Source organism: Hippocampus guttulatus, chromosome 12 (assembly GCF_054856545.1).
Source record: "Hippocampus guttulatus isolate MCC_2025c chromosome 12, RoL_Hgut_1.0, whole genome shotgun sequence".
In the NCBI taxonomy this organism is placed as follows: Eukaryota; Metazoa; Chordata; class Actinopteri; order Syngnathiformes; family Syngnathidae; genus Hippocampus; species Hippocampus guttulatus.
This window is the reverse complement of record NC_141272.1, coordinates 10,015,868-10,031,862: the sequence shown is the minus strand read 5'-3', so window position 1 is coordinate 10,031,862 and position 15,995 is coordinate 10,015,868. Positions and strand designations below refer to the sequence as shown.

Genomic DNA, 15,995 nt, shown 5'->3' with positions numbered 1-15,995 from the left:
CAACGATCAAAAGATATGCTGTATGTACCATCATTGTAGGATTTCAAACTTCTAACACATTTTTGTTTTGTTTACAACAGTATGCCAGCAATGAATTTTTTACCTTCAATTTTCAAAAATGAAGTTTGGACACAACTAAGTAAGTATATTTTTGACATCAGTTTGAATTTGATTGTGTAACACAACAGAGAAATTCTTTCAAAAATTACGTTTGTACACAAGTATTTATAATGTTTTATTTGGAATTCTTTTTAACCATCAAATTGCCAACACTGAGATTTTAATCAATGCAATTCCATCCAAAATTAAGTTTTCGATTCTAGTGTAAAAATAAAAAAAAAATCGGACAAAAACTCACATGCAGCCAACCAGGGAAAAGCAATCAAAGCTTTCTCATGTCAATCAGCCTCCAGCATCCTGACATGACACTGAGTAAGAAAATTCCTCAATATGTGACTGTTGTGTGCACAGCAATTGTTGCAATTTCTTTAATGCATGACAGCAGACATCTAATTATTTGCTTACGGGAGGCGACATTAAAATGCATAAAATTGCAACAATAAGCTTTGCTCTGTTCTTTGGCATAGCCAGGAGACGACAGCAAAATTGTAATTCCTTCACCCTGCCCAAAGTTCAGAGGAAACAAGTTAGTTTTTTTTTAATGTCTCATCTTGTACAAACACATAAAAAAAGACAACGCGTTACTCCTCTGGTGGAGGTGGTACAAAACAGCAATAAACCCAACAATACATAATATTTCAAGAAAATAAGTCCCAGTGAGAAGATCTACATGATACCCGGAGGCTGTCCCTTTCCCGCTATCTTTTTGGAACACTCCAACAGAGCGTTGTGGATGTCCTTGGCACACGAGATCTGGGACTTGATCATACCAAGGTACTGGGCGTAGGACATGGACTCCGTCTGCACCGTGTCCGGTTTGGTCGCGGTGGGAACCAGGTTGGGTGAATGCTTGGCGCTGTCGATACTCTGCGAGAGGCACTCGTACGCCAACCTCTGCACCGGAGGACACAAGTGAATGGAAGATACCACAACTACAGAAAAAAAAACAATGTATTCAAGGTGTCCCACCAAACACAGCTCCAGCTGATCGCAGAGGGCGTAGAACTCCTCTAAGCTTTTGTCAAAGCGCTGAACAGCGGCATCATTACTTGTGCTAAGGTACAAAGAAAACACAACCTGAAGACTTCAATAGTTGGCATGGTTACAACCTCACGGTAAACGCTAACTTTTTCACACAAATTTCTTGTAAAACTTCATACATAACTTCAAAAAGTACCCGTCGTAAACCGATGACCCTCTGTACATAACGTTAAGAAAAGAATAGTACGTACACTCCGTTGTCTATGATCGTGTTGTGGGTAAGGTTAAGCGACGCGATCTTCATTAGGTTCTGTGAGGATAAATACAAAGTCGTCACTTCAGTCGTCTTTCAACAACTTGAAGACGCGCTTGAAGGCACATCCTACAAGAGGGTTGTATGTTTTGTGACCTGAAGACTTTCTTTCAACTGCGGAATGAGCATTTTAAATCGATGCACCGGGTCGAAGTCTTGCTGTTGATTCAACTGCTGCTGCTGCTGCTGCTGTTGTTGCAGAGAAGCGGCTTGTTGTTGTAAACTTGGACCACCAGGTTGCTGCTGTTGAGACGCCATCTTGGTTAGTTCAGATTTGGCGAACACTCTAACACCGGAAATAGAAGATACATTTCCGGTTGAGCTGAACACGGGTGGTGCTATTTTTTTCTTGAAATAAAACAAAAACATGTTTAATAGGAAAAGAATAATTTAAATGACTATCTAATACATTTGTCGCCCAGGCTTCTAGGAGGAGGGAAAGGGTGGCAATATTTCTTATTTTGTTTAAAATGTAAATAGAAATAATGAAATAAAATAATTATACAAATTTAGATTTTTATTAAACATATTTCACAATTATATTTTTAATAGATATTTTATCAACTAAAACATGTTTTATGTTTAAAATAGATGGAACAGATAGAAGGAGCACTGAGATCTCAGGAGGTTCATACCCAAATACAGTTACAGTATACTGTAGCAGGTTGCTGATGGTGTAGTGGTCCACTAGCCTGACTTGTGTGCGGGCTCGAATCTGGCCCTGGCCTTCCTGTTTGCAGTGTTTTCATGTTCTCCCCGTGTCCGCCTGGGTTTTGTCCAGGTGCTCCAGTTAACTCCCACATTCCAAAACCATGCACTTTAGATTAATTGATCACTAAATTGTGTAAGGGGGCCCGCAGGGCCAGTGATTAGCGAGTCGACCTCGCAGAGGTCGTGGGTTCAATTCCGGCTCCGGCCTTCCTGTGTGGAGTTTGCATGTTCTCTCTGGGTACTCCGGTTTCCTCCCACATTCCAAAGACATGCATGGCAGGCAGACTGACTGATCATTCGAAATTGTCCTGAGGTGTGAGTGTGTGCACGGATGGCTGCTCGTCTCCGTGTGCCCTGCGATTGGCCAGCAACCTATTCAGGGTGTCCCCTGCCTACTGCCCGAAAAAAGCTGGGGTAGGCTCTAGCACGCCCGGCGATCCTTGTGAGGATAAGCAGAATGGAAAATGCATGGATGGATGGATAAATTGTGTAAATGGTTGGTTGCTATGTGTGCCCTGACATTGTCTGGCAACCAGTTCAGGTTGGTTGGAGGGATGGATAGATAGATAATGCCAATAAGAAACAAAAAATTTATTACATTTTAAAATATATTAATGAATAAAATTGGACCAAATTTTTGGGGCGCCAGGTATTGACGTATGGATAAGGATCTATTTATTCTAATGCAGTATAATGATTGCCGTTTTTTAAAAAAAATATCAAAATGCAATATTGAGTTTTTTTATGATTATAAATAAACGGAGACTGCTTTTGTTTGCATTCTAAATTCACTATGCTACCTTTGAACGTCATCGGTTTGAATGAGTAACAAACGACTGTGAAGGCGAATCAGCTCCCTCATAAGTGGGCCGGAAACCCCGTAGTTGGCCCCAGCAGCTCAATTCGCTTCATCGTTGCACAATCCGAAATGGCAGGAGCCGATGGAGACGATTCTCTTTACCCTATCGCCGTTCTCATTGACGAACTGCGAAATGAGGACGTTCAGGTGGGTGGCGAGCGCTTTCTTTGATCTTGCTGTTGATACTGCGCTGGAAACGGGAGCCCGTTGTGTGACATTTTCTTCACCACTGGCTAGCTGGCTAGCATCGCTAACTAGCAAATATGCTAGTGGGGCCTATCCTCCTTTCTCAACCAGGGGCGCACCCTTGTCGAAGCAGCAACTCGTATTTATGATCGCTACTGTGCCTAATAGAAATATTACGTCCAAATAGAATGTGCAGTATTCACTATCGCTTGTTGTTCGGCTGTGACAATGATTCACTAGAATGAATCGGGCGCTCTCCAGTCATTGGACAAGCCTCTGACGTCTTCCAGTATCGATGGTTTGTCATGACAAAAGTGTTTCGTTTTTACAGCAATGGCTTTATAGTTTGCCATTATGTTGTGTTCATTCATAGTAAATGAAGAATTTTAACCAAGGTGCAATTTGTGTCGTTGTTTTGTGCTAGTCATCACCAGGAGGTTTATGACACAATAACAACACGACCTGTGCTCTGCTGTCGTCCAAATTCCGTCAGTTAACCCTCGATATTCTCGGAGCTTTGAGACGCAAGTCCTGCCGCGGAGCCTTGACACCGTCAAAACCGTTCTCAATTTTTATTGTTAATAGTTCACGACAGTGAATTACATCTGTCGATTTGCATGGAGCCACAGTTTTTTGTAATCGTCAAATGTCAACAAAGATTCAGTTCCAAGGCTAATGTATAAACTAATTTAGCTCTGGCCCGCCACATCATTGTACGTGGCCCACAAAAGCAAATCAAACATGGCAACTTCCATGATTGATGCTTTCTAAACTCTTGTACAATTTCAAATTCTCATATGTAATAAATAGCAGATATTGTAAGCATTTTCTTGTTACCAAACCTTTCATTACAGTCACTTAAACACTACGTGGATAAATCATTAATCTTGACTTCTTCATATGGTTTGACAGTCATAACGGCCCTCCAAGGGGAACAATGACTACAGTGTGGCCCGCGACAAAAATGAGTTTGACACCCCTGGTTTAGGCTGTACAAAGTAGTTCTCTCAGATAAAATTGGAAAACTTGTTAATCATCTTCCAGCACTACGAATAATTACCCCTGCTTGGAAAAGTGTGTTAGTAGCACTTAAACAAGCTGATGAACATGTGGTAAAAGTTAGTACAAAGTGAATTTCACCCTATTGTTGATTCCTAATCTAGCCTCGGATATTGGATGAAAAAACAACATATTTGCTGTTTTGTGCTTTTTATCAAAACGCTCTAAGATGTGACAATATGTCACCAGACTGTTCCAATCTAAACGTCTTGGTGTGTCAGGGAGTAGCTAAATTTAGCCTGGATTCACTTGCTTTCCAGTCCTGACCTATTAGTTGGGAATAGCACCTCAAAACGCTATCACTTCAAAGCCATCTTACAAAGTTATCCGTTTAAAATAAATTGCTGTGACCTAAGCACAACAAGATACTCCAACAAGTCTCAAACGTAAGACGCAAACAAATATTACCGCTAACTAATCAGAAATTCAGATGCATATTTTGGTGCCATTATTAGCAGCTGTTTGGGCAGCCTCGTTTATTCGGGTAATTTGGTGTAGTGAAAAATGTTTTAGTAGGTAAGGTCCTGTCTGATCATGTTGAATATGGCGTCAAGATTCTCTCTCTGTTGCTCTACAGTTGCGACTGAACAGCATCAAGAAGCTGTCCACTATTGCACTGGCTCTTGGTGTGGAGCGGACTCGCACGGAACTGCTTCCTTTCCTCACAGGTAAGCAATGACTTCAATCCAGCCAATAAAAATATATTATGACTTGGCAGCCACATTTTAACAATATTGTCACATGTTAAGGTGATATCAAGAATGGTATCACATTTTCAATTGTGTATACTGATGTCTGTCGGAACGTTGTCTGTGTTAGACACCATCTACGATGAAGATGAGGTGCTCTTGGCCTTGGCTGAGCAGCTTGGCAATTTCACCATGTTGGTGGGAGGCCCAGAGTATGTCCACTGTCTCCTGGTACGTTCCAGACCCTCTATAGTATCATTTAAACTACACTCAAATACTCCATTTTAGGCCTCTGTCTTTCATTAAGGCAGGATTTACACTGCAGGATAGCAGTGCAGAGCGGAGGAGGCATTTCTATGGGTGTGAGGGTGTCACAAATTGCATCGCTACTTAAAAGAGAGAGAGGGGGTTCCCCGGTAAAACTAAGCTACTGCTGTTCTATTTGGCAAGATAGTGGCACATTTGGATTTTGTAGCTTTGTGACCTTTAAATGTTAAAAAAAAAAAAAATTCACACAATACGTGCTCAGCTAAAAATCACCTCGATTTACGATCACGTGATTGGCTCAGGACATCCTTAATATTGTATATTATTATTTATATAGTCTCTAAATAAATTCGGTGCTTAAGACTGAATGTAATTGTTTTGTGGAACATGAAAAGTTGATGTGATAAAGCCACAGATTAAATTGCTTTATTGCTGTCATCTAGATTTTGACCATCTGCCTGAACATTTATGCCACACTTAAAAATTTTGTGAAGTCATAGTGCAGGGGTAGGGAACTTCGGTTCCTCAAGAGCCATCTTCGACATGTTTTAGATCTCTCTCGACTTCAGATTCAGAAAACTTTATTTATCCCCGTGGGGCAATTAGGACCCAACCTGACTCATATGATCAAGTTCTATGAAAGCATGAAATGTTCATGAGCAATTGAATCAGGTGTGTTGGAGTCGGAAGAGCTCTAAAACAGGCAGGATATAGCTCTCGATTTGGTTAGCCCTGTCATAGTAAATGCTTGACTGCAGGTCAAAGTGTTTGTTTGGCAAGGTAATGACGCCCAAATTAATGAAAGCAATGCCACAAGAGTCAACGCTGGTCAGTGGCAATACAGCAGAGACAATAGCGCAACAATCATACAAATACACAAGTGTTCAGTTGGATTCTTGGCATCAAAGTGTTAATGCTTGAACCATGCAGTGTAAATCCAGTCTGAGAAACTATACCAACTCACCCACTGTCCTCCTCTCCCCAACTCTCAGCCTCCTCTGGAGAGCCTAGCAACAGTGGAGGAGACTGTCGTTCGAGACAAAGCTGTAGAGTCCCTGCGCAAAATCTCTCAGGAGCATTCTCCAGTTGACCTGGAAGTCCATTTTGAGCCCTTGGTCAAGCGGCTGTCCTGTGGTGACTGGTTCACTTCTCGCACGTCGGCCTGCGGTCTCTTCAGTGTCTGTTATCCACGTGTTTCTAGCACCGTCAAGGCGGAGATTCGCCAGTAAGTGGAGTGTTTTCACCCAATCACGAATTGAATTGGACTTGCTAAAATGTGTTTGTGGTCACTTTCAGGCATTTCCGCACCCTGTGTTCAGACGACACTCCAATGGTCCGTCGTGCTGCCGCTTCAAAACTGGGCGAGTTTGCCCGAGTGTTGGAGTTGGATTATGTTCGAAGTGATATCATCTCCCTCTTCACGGCTCTGGCCTCTGATGAGCAGGTATTGGCCTAATTACAGAAGGAGAAAGGAGAATCAAAACGCTCATTTAACAACAAGGTGAATGAGGAGGAATAGCAAACGTCACATTGTTGATGGACCTCACGTAATTTTATCTTTAAAAAAAAAAAAATTTAACAAGCGTATCTCAGTGATAACTTGAAATAAACCAATCAGGTAATATAAAACATTAAAAGGTAACAACAGTGCAAGTTTATGGCACTCTGGCTAACGAGAGAAGCTAACCTAGTGGGTTACATCTTCACTCAATGCTCCCTCTTTTCAAACTTCTCAAACAGATGGACTAAAATGCACAAAGCCCGCCATGGAAGCTGCGCCGCATATTTTATTGCTTAGTAATGCAAAAAAATTTAAAAATCCTAATTCATTGTTTGAAATGGCTTCAGAATTATTGGATAGCTGCCACCCAAATCATAACATTTAAACACTCGCTAACTTTGGCCTAACGTACTTTTGAAATCGCCGGAGACGGCTTTAAACATGTTTGCTCTCATCACAGTGACTTTTTGCGGATGTGTTTATTCTGTTGATTTGGGGGAAGTGTAAATCACAATGCTGCCTGAAATGAAGTCTAGTGAGATGCACTGACAGCTTTGCATGATGTGATGACTGCAGTCGATACCACAAATAAAGGCGTATTTATTTTATTTTATGAGCTTTAACATTTTCCTCAGAACTTGCACTGTACTCTTAAATGGAGTGCCTATTCTTCCAGCAGTGGCCACATTTGTGCCTTCTCTGTGCTCCCTCAGGACTCAGTGCGGCTGCTGGCAGTGGAGGCTTGCGTCAGTATCGCCACTCTGTTGCCTCAGGAGGACCTGGAGACCCTGGTGATGCCCACCCTGCGGCAGGCCGCCGAGGACAAGTCCTGGAGGGTCCGCTACATGGTGGCTGACAAGTTCTCGGAGGTAATCTTGACACGAACCACAGAATTGCACACGAATGGAATAATGACCCGCAATGCTGCAGTTCATCTTGAAGTAGAATTCAGCTGTGCTGTTGAGACGACACTCTTGCTGTGAATCTAAATGAGGTAGACCTTGTTGAATTGCAGAATAAGCCCTTTTCCTGCTGACATTGATTGCAACTGTACTTAAGTGCATGGTATGACATTTCGCTTTGTCAGTGCCCTTATGATGAAAGTTTACTGGGATCTCATCTGGGTAGATTTCAGATTCGTTACCGGTTTTCTTAGTTCCTCATCAATGTCAGTCGTTTCAGAAAAACATCTAATCCATTAACAGCTATTGCTGGGAATTCAAATGAATAGCATAACATATTTGTTGACCTCTATCTGTAGTTCTGGTGGTTTGCACGCCAGATAAAAGTACTTCCGTAGTCAAAAGACCAAATTCCTTGTGGATTGAGCATGTGGAGAAAACCAACAAATGTTCCGTTGAATGGAATTATTCTGATGTGTGGTTAATAGGACCAAATATTTTGGTTAGAAAATGAGGAACCCAGGAGTCTTGTGTTGTTGTTTTTTTGTTTGTTTGTTTGTTTTTAAACCTGACTCAAAGCATATTTGAATTTCGGACGGTGTTTATTTAATTGGCCGAGCACAACCATAATATTGCTAAAATTCCGTTTTTTAAGGCGTTATCGACTGCATGTAAACGTAGTCGTTCTGGTGAATGTTCAGGGTCCCAAAAAGTTATTTTATACTGTGTGTATATTTTGGAATTAATTTTATTTGGAAACTGTATCCGTCTCCCTCCAAAAGTAATATTTTATATATACTGTATATATATATATATCTACACACACATATTGGTTCGGCCCTTCTTGACTTCAAAGTAACATTGTGTCATTGTCTGTGATGGTTGAAATTTATAGTCATGTTAATCGGTTATTTCCATATTGAAAAGTTGTTTTTCCCTTTCAGCTTCAAAAGGCAGTGGGTCCAGAAATCACAAAGAATGACCTGGTCCCAGCATTCCAGAACCTTCTCAAGGACTGCGAAGCTGAGGTCCGTGCCGCTGCCGCTAACAAAGTCAAAGGTCAGTCCATGAATGTTCCGTATTTTCTCAACCATTAAGTGCACTTAAATCCTAAATCTTCTCCAAAACGGTCTTGTGTATGCACATCGTTCCAAAATCAGTGAATGGCGTTGTGTGACTTCGATCTGCGCTTGACTGACTGATGTTGTGCCGACACGCTGCTTATGGAAAGGAAAAGCGGACGGAATGTGAACGTTAAAGTGGGGAAAGGTGTGTGTGTGTGTGTGTGTGTGAAAGAGGATACTAAAGACACACCCCCAGTATGTGTAAAATGCGCCGGGATGTGCATTGTGTTAAAACCACATTAGTTTGTCTCAGAACCCCTGAAAATGGCACCAACAAAGACAGCCTTACGAAGCAGTTTAAGCTGCAAGCTCTCAGTTACGTGGAGCACCATGGGACACCAGCAGACGCAAGAGAATTTTAAGATCACCTCATGCTTGGTGCTTTTGATCAATAAAACGGTGCCACCTATCCATTTGGGCGGCAAGGACAACCGTGGCAGAGCAACATCCGGCAGATTGCATGGAAAAGCTGGTCATCTTCCGCTCCTCCTCTAGTAAAAAGTGTCATGTTTTGCTTTGCATTAAATAAATGCTTTCTTCGAGATGTTAATCCTTTATTCTGTTGGTCGTGAAAACATGGTATGCTATATCAATGCTTAATAACTTAAATATTTTACTGGGTGTTCTTCTTTGTTAGAATTCTGTGAGAACCTCCCAGAGGACAATCGTGAGCAGATCATCATGACTCACATCCTACCGTGCGTCAAGGTAAGAAAAAAAATAAAATTCCAGGTGAACTTCAAACTCCATTTGTCATAAAGTGAGTGTGAAACGGTGTGTCTGTTTACAGCCGCTCAACTTTTTACAAGCTTTGCTGACACTTTGAGAAGAAAACTTGTATGTGGTGCTCGTTATTTCCTGCTTTTTTTTCTACAGCTTTCAAACAGCAGGGGGCACTATGTATTACATCACATCTTAAACTAGTGTGTGACGCTATATGTCTGCTCATTATGTTTGTCTTTGTTTGCCCTACGATTGGCAGCCCAGCACACCCGCAACCCTTCGATGATAAGCGGATTAGAAAATGGATGTTTTTGTATAATTTAGTAATTCAAATGTTCATATGCATTTTAATTTTTTAAGATTCTTATTCTGCTGTATTACCATCTACCAACTAATATTATTGTTTTTTTGTTTTTTTTTGGCCTGTGCACAGGAACTGGTTTCAGACACCAACCAGCATGTTAAGTCAGCTCTGGCCTTGGTCATTATGGGCCTCTCTGCTATCCTGGGCAAGGATAACACAATAGAGCATTTACTGCCTCTCTTCCTGGCTCAGCTCAAGGACGAGGTAAAGGAAATGCACTATTCATGTTTTCTATTTCTTCATTCAACTACACAGCCTACAGTCACTTTGTTACATCACATGATTTTTTTTAATTATTTTTTTTTTCCAGCCACACTTTGCTTGAACATTGTATTATTTTTTTTTTCAATCAAGAAAAACAGAACGGAGTGTCGGTATCTGTAGGACTCTTCTGTAGCTTTGTCCAAAGACTTAGGCAGGTGATCCTCCAAATGTTTTGGATGGATTGAAACTGTCATCTGTGCCTCTGTCTCGGCCCACTGTCTTGCCGATGCAAAACAAGACCAAGTCAGTCTAATTAGATTTCTCCCCAAACATTGACAGGTTTGACATGCAGAATTTTAAATGAAGCTCACGTGGGGCTTTTTGGAGATGAGTGTTTTAGTCATTCTTGCCTCGCGGCTCAGATCCTTAATTTGTTTTTGTTGTTTTTTTTTTTTTTTGGTCATGAAATTTAACATTAAATGTTTAATCATTTGTATTTAAAACAAACATAATAGTTTGGCTTTCCTTGTATGTAAACATTTGTGCAAGGAGGAGGAAAGGTTTGGAAAGAGTGTCCTCAGTTTATGAAATGTGTCCAATGAATGAGTTTGTACAGCAGTGTAAGAATCCCATGGTGCCCAGTTACTCTCAAAGTGTTTATCATACAATTACTGACTGTCATTATGATGTACTACAGTGTGATTAGATTTGTCTAATAATTTGAGCAGCATCCTTATTTGTTCACAAGTGTAACAGTAATGTCCACATTGAACAGAATACAGGCATCAGTTGCTTATTCGCATGCAATTGTTTTATGGTTAGGCAAACTTGTTCATGCATGAAGACCACAAATTATATTCTAGCATATCAAATGATTAGATTTGTTCAAGTGAGTTATATAGCTATACAAACAACAAAACCAAGCTTTTCAACTACTGTGTGTCACCAGTGTCCCGAGGTGCGTCTCAACATTATCTCCAACCTGGACTGTGTCAACGAGGTGATCGGCATCCGTCAGCTCTCCCAGTCGCTCCTGCCAGCCATTGTGGAACTGGCCGAGGACGCCAAGTGGAGGGTCCGCCTGGCCATCATCGAGTACATGCCCCTGCTGGCGGGTCAGCTGGTGAGTCGCACCACTGAGGGGGACGGCTGAAATCGCCGCCCAAAAATGTTCTGCCGCTCCCTTTGACTTTGATTTCATTGAAGTGTAAAATTCATAATTAACCACATTTGATTTTTTTTTTATTTATTGTTTGTCTGCTTTTAGGGGGTGGAATTCTTCGATGAGAAGCTCAACACTCTTTGTATGGCCTGGCTTATTGACCACGGTAAGGTGCTTGCTGCGCTTCTTGGTACATTGCATGCATTTTCAGAGAGCGCTCGCGCGCGTTGGTGCAGTGGAACACAATCGTTTCCACGACATCCGCATTTCAAAACAAAATGTTCCCATAGAAAATGTTGGAAAGGTGTAACTAAATGGTTGAATTCATTTTAGCAACCAATTTAGAATTTTGTCTCATTTTTAGTCTACTTTCAATAGCACTTCTTAGTTTTCAGTCAACCCCATCCGGTTTTATTTAATCAAGTTTTAGTCGACTATAAATCAAGCATTTTAGTTTCTGGTTTTGTTCAAGAAATCAGTTTTTTATTTGTCGACTTTTAGTCAATAAAAACTGTCAATGTTTGAGTCTAGTTTAAGTCTGAACAATCATTTGATCTTTTTACATTTCTTGTTTCAGATATTGAACATTTCCATCAGATTTAAAATTATTTCAATTAAATGCAAAAACGTGTACAGTACTTCATATTTGTGGTGAGTCACCGAAGCCCGTTCGCTGACGCCAACGTCATTTGCCAGGACCGGTCTTTTTAAGCTTACACTCACACTCGTGGTCACAGAACAGGACAACATAAGGGACAGCAGCAACTGGTATTCTGAGCTGAGTGAACTAGACATTGGCAACTCCAGGATACACGTTGGAATGGGCCGCAGTGCCTGAACAAGCTGCACTACATGTCCTACTTCGCACTGCACGCGAGAACCTTGTCTTTTGTGTTATGTGTTGAGGCTTTCTTTTCTCTCCGCTTGGCCCCAATTAGAAATGTGTGATTGCGAGCAAAAGGGCCAGCTGCATTACATCATTGGAATGTTGTGTGAGTGTCTGGGGGAGTTGGGGAAAGGGCCCGGCCATACTGTTACATAAGAGGACTCGCGCGTGCGCGCGCACACACCACAATGCTTTCATTGCTGCTCTCATGCGACCATATTAGCACCGTCGCCATTTTGGGGTGCATTTTTGCGACGTTACCTTGCTCAAGTCGGACCTCTTCTGTACTGCAGTAGTACGTAAATTCATGTTTAAAAAATGACATGAATCATTTGTCTTTTTCCTCCCGGTAGGCTTCACATGTTTGGCTTTTTCTTTCACTCGCTCTGCCCCCCGTCATATTTTCAGTCATAGCAGGCAACTGTTTATAGTGCAAAGCATGCAGTCGGCTGGGTGTTAAGTATCGAGCAGCCCACTGGACACCGATTTCCTCGGGTCAGTGACGAGATCAAATCCGAGAACAAAAAGACAAGCTTGCGTTGGAGCACAGCAAATTTAGAAGAATGGAACTGGCGGTTTTGTCATTGGCTGACCCTATTTCCTCAAAGTGGAGGCCGTTTGTTGTGTTTTTAGACTTTATTTTTTTGGGCAGGGGATTTATATTAAAGTGTTTCACCTGTTAATGAATATAGTGAAAGTGTCTCCCTTGGTTCGTCAGCACATGTGACCTAATATCAATGTTGTGGTGTGGTCGTGCAGTGTATGCCATCCGCGAGGCCGCCACCTGTAACCTGATGAAGTTGGTGGAGAGGTTTGGAGCCGAATGGGCGCAGAACACCATCGTGCCAAAGGTTCTGGGCATGGCCAACGACCCCAATTACCTCCACAGGATGACTACACTCTTCTGCATCAACGTGAGACACACACACACACACACACACACACACGCTTGGCTTGATAATCTGTGATGTCAAATCTGTTTTGCTGACTATTTAAAAAAAAAAAAAAGTTCATTTGACATGTCATTGACAAGTGACAAAATGGCTGCCCGCTGAGATGGAAATAATAGCTGGGTTTTACTGCTCGTTTTCCCCGAACGTAATCCAGGTGTAAGTCTACTTACGAACGTCTCTTCATATGAAATTTTCAAGTTACGAAACGACTCAACAGGAAAATATTGCCTCTTGATACGAAAGGTAAAAATAGTCGCAGCTCCGAGTTTCCTAAACGCAACATACTTATAGGCGCTCTATGATGTAATGATCTAATTGTAACAAAAACATTTTTTGTCTGAATTTGGGGGGGGGGGGGGCTTGGAACGAATTTGGGCATTTCCATGGAAAATGTGTCTGGACTTACAAAATTGTCTAGTTAAGAAATTTCTTCCAGAACCAATTAATTTCAGAAATGGAGGTACCACTGTATTAATCAGATTGATGTGTTTAGACTAGTGGGGCAACATAGAACATATTGCAAAGACAATTTTTAGGGTCCACTTCTCTTTTAAAACCACGAGTTGGCGGCAGAAGATGATCCATGCACGACGCTGCATCTTAATGGCCGTATGTGAAGAGGAAGGATGCAAGTGACGCAGAATAACACATTTTTGCCAGCCATGCTTCTTAACTTCCTCCTCATTGCTGCTGTAAAACGTTTACTGTTTCATGGGGAAGTAAGATTATATCTGCGTTCAAGAGGCAAAACTGGATGATTATTCATTTGGGGGGGGGGGGGGGGGGAGTCATCCTTTTGAGCAGCCGTGTGCCTGTTCAAAGGCTGTTTGGTTTCTCTCATGTCGAGGTCTTCATGCCGTGCGTGACTAATATTTCTTTCAGGCTCTGTCGGAGGCGTGCGGTCAGGACATCACCACCAAGCAGATGCTTCCCGTGGTCCTCAAGATGTCCAACGACCAGGTGGCCAACGTGCGCTTCAACGTAGCCAAATCTCTGCAGAAGATCGGACCCATCCTGGATGGCAGGTAAATTTGTTCTTCCCCGCCGCTCTGAACGAAACTGCGCGTGGCCGTTGCTCGCGTGACCCGCCGCAATTTTGTGTCCTCAGCACATTGCGGGATGAAGTCAAGCCGGTGCTGGAGAAGTTGGCCACTGACACAGACATGGATGTCAAGTACTTTGCCCAGGAGGCCATCAGTGGTAAGCACATCAAACTAAATCTGTGGTCATTTTCTTTAATTCCCAATGATGAGGACAATACGAGTACTCATCGCTTTTATTTCCTCTTCCTGCAGTCTTGCCCTGGCATAAGTGAAGCAACGCGTCTCAACCCTTTTACAAGATATTTATTGATGTTCAAGATCAATGGCTAACGGTATTGACCAGTCCGATAACTTTAATTTTTCCTCTCCATTTCGCTCCTTCAAGCCCCTTTGCTGTAAACAGATGCTTCACCGTCAAGTGTCAATCAAGTGGTGCATGCTGACCAATAGTGTTAAAAGCTAGCTAGGCATCACTGAGCCCCACGACCCCTCTCACATTCCTCCTTTTTACTTTTTTTTCCTGCATTGTCTTTAGCAACATCAAAATGTTGCATTCTATGACAAGTGGTTCCAAAGGCGACAATTTCTTATCTTCACAAGCGAAGTAGCCTCGCTTGTCTCGGTTGCTACCCAAATCCTCTCACAAGAAGGCAAAACGAGTGGATTTGTGTGAATAAGACACGGCGGTATTTTGAACTCCTTTAACTGGACACCAGGGATGGGCAAATTGTAGCATTTGTAATTCGAAAAAAACAAATCAAACCTCAAACGTGGGCCCTCATCGGACTTGATAAAATGCTTCCACACCCCTGCTGTTCATCCACTTTGATTCGTAATGAGATGGTAGAAAACATCTATGGATTGTAGCGATGAGGTCATGTTGCTTCTGGAACTCCCAATTGACTCGAATCCAGCCTTCTACTGGCATATTATTGACATGAACGGAAGAAATAAACCACAATGAGAATCCATCAAGCTCTTTGCCCAGAAAATAGCTTGCAGTGTTTTATTCATACAATTGGTCACCCAATTTAAAAAAAAAAAAAAGGCCCAGAATGCATTTTGTCTCCCAAGTGTGCTTCTGTCACAAAACCACTTTCCAAAATGGAAGTGCTCTACAAGCCTTGATGAGGGGACCAATTAGAATGTTTTAATTAAGGGTCAAGCTGATCTTGAATTATAATTTGGCCCGAAGTTCATTAGAATGTGACTCAAAATGCCTCCTTGGTGTTTGAGTGAGGCTTCCAAAAGACTTGGTTTGTCTTTTTTTTCCTTTTTTTAATTGGGAGGGGCAAGACTGTTTGTGCACCATTTAATGACCAGTTTGGGTTTTATTGTTCTTTTCAGTGCTTCACATATTTGATGCTGTTCTACTGTAGCTTCATCTGAATAAAGTAACAAGTACACACGTGTCACACCTTCTTTGACTGGTTAACAGGAGCGGGAGGATGTTGACCAAAATTACATTAAACTTAAAATTTGCAACTGTTAAGACCTACCCATCTGTCTCTTAAAAATCTCAGTGGCCCTTGAGCCCCAAAAAATTTTCCCGCCACCTTTGCATTACTCGGCAGCGTACGCGCACAACATAATGAGTGCACATTCTACCTACTCTGACCTCAACGGTGCAATTGAAAGCTACGGTCCAGTGGGAAATCCATCAGAACAAAGCAACGAGTACAGCTGACAGCTGCTTTTCGTTTGTTTGGCATCCGTTTTGGCTTCTGTCTTGGGGAGCAGGCTAACACCAAGGCCTCCATTTTGATGCTTGCCTTCATGTTGACTTCCTTTGTACTTTCACAACTTCCTTAGTTTCCTGACACATGCGTGCTGGGTCAGTTGAAGGCGAAGTTGCCCGTAGAAAAAAGGAAAAATGTCCATGCAAGATGGACTCTTGTTTTTGCGAACATAAGAATCAACAGGAGTTACTGTAAATAGAAATTAAATG

The 15,995-nt window shown here is 41.9% G+C and overlaps 2 protein-coding genes across 2 annotated transcripts; one reads left to right on the top strand and one right to left on the bottom strand.

Annotated features, from left to right (window-relative positions):
* Positions 1-222: 222 nt before the first annotated feature.
* Positions 223-1,686, bottom strand: med29 (mediator complex subunit 29). Its single transcript, XM_086125480.1, has 4 exons — positions 1,511-1,686; positions 1,353-1,411; positions 1,090-1,174; positions 223-1,014 (listed from the first exon to the last, which is right to left on the bottom strand). The coding sequence occupies exons 1-4, from the start codon at positions 1,670-1,672 to the stop codon at positions 787-789; spliced, it is 534 nt and encodes a 177-aa protein (XP_085981606.1). The 5' UTR covers positions 1,673-1,686; the 3' UTR covers positions 223-786.
* A 1,291-nt stretch (positions 1,687-2,977) lies between these two features.
* Positions 2,978-15,453, top strand: ppp2r1bb (protein phosphatase 2, regulatory subunit A, beta b). Its single transcript, XM_086125617.1, has 15 exons — positions 2,978-3,131; positions 4,807-4,897; positions 5,049-5,149; positions 6,178-6,410; positions 6,482-6,629; positions 7,400-7,555; positions 8,533-8,647; positions 9,350-9,420; positions 9,869-10,003; positions 10,953-11,126; positions 11,271-11,331; positions 12,811-12,965; positions 13,887-14,029; positions 14,113-14,204; positions 14,300-15,453. Exons 1-15 carry the CDS (start codon positions 3,054-3,056, stop codon positions 14,317-14,319), a joined length of 1,773 nt encoding a protein of 590 aa, XP_085981743.1. The 5' UTR covers positions 2,978-3,053; the 3' UTR covers positions 14,320-15,453.
* The last annotated feature ends 542 nt before the right edge of the window (positions 15,454-15,995 follow it).

Coding starts and splice junctions, on each gene's coding strand:
- ppp2r1bb (XM_086125617.1), top strand. CDS start 3,054: ATGGCAGGAGCCGATGGAGACGATTCTCTTTACCCTATCGCCGTTCTC. Junction 3,132..4,806: donor TGCGAAATGAGGACGTTCAG/GTGGGTGGCGAG, acceptor GTTGCTCTACAG/TTGCGACTGAACAGCATCAA. Junction 7,556..8,532: donor TGGCTGACAAGTTCTCGGAG/GTAATCTTGACA, acceptor TTTCCCTTTCAG/CTTCAAAAGGCAGTGGGTCC.
- med29 (XM_086125480.1), bottom strand. CDS start 1,672: ATGGCGTCTCAACAGCAGCAACCTGGTGGTCCAAGTTTACAACAACAA. Junction 1,412..1,510: donor AGTTGAAAGAAAGTCTTCAG/GTCACAAAACAT, acceptor TTATCCTCACAG/AACCTAATGAAGATCGCGTC. Junction 1,015..1,089: donor ATCAGCTGGAGCTGTGTTTG/GTGGGACACCTT, acceptor CCTCCGGTGCAG/AGGTTGGCGTACGAGTGCCT.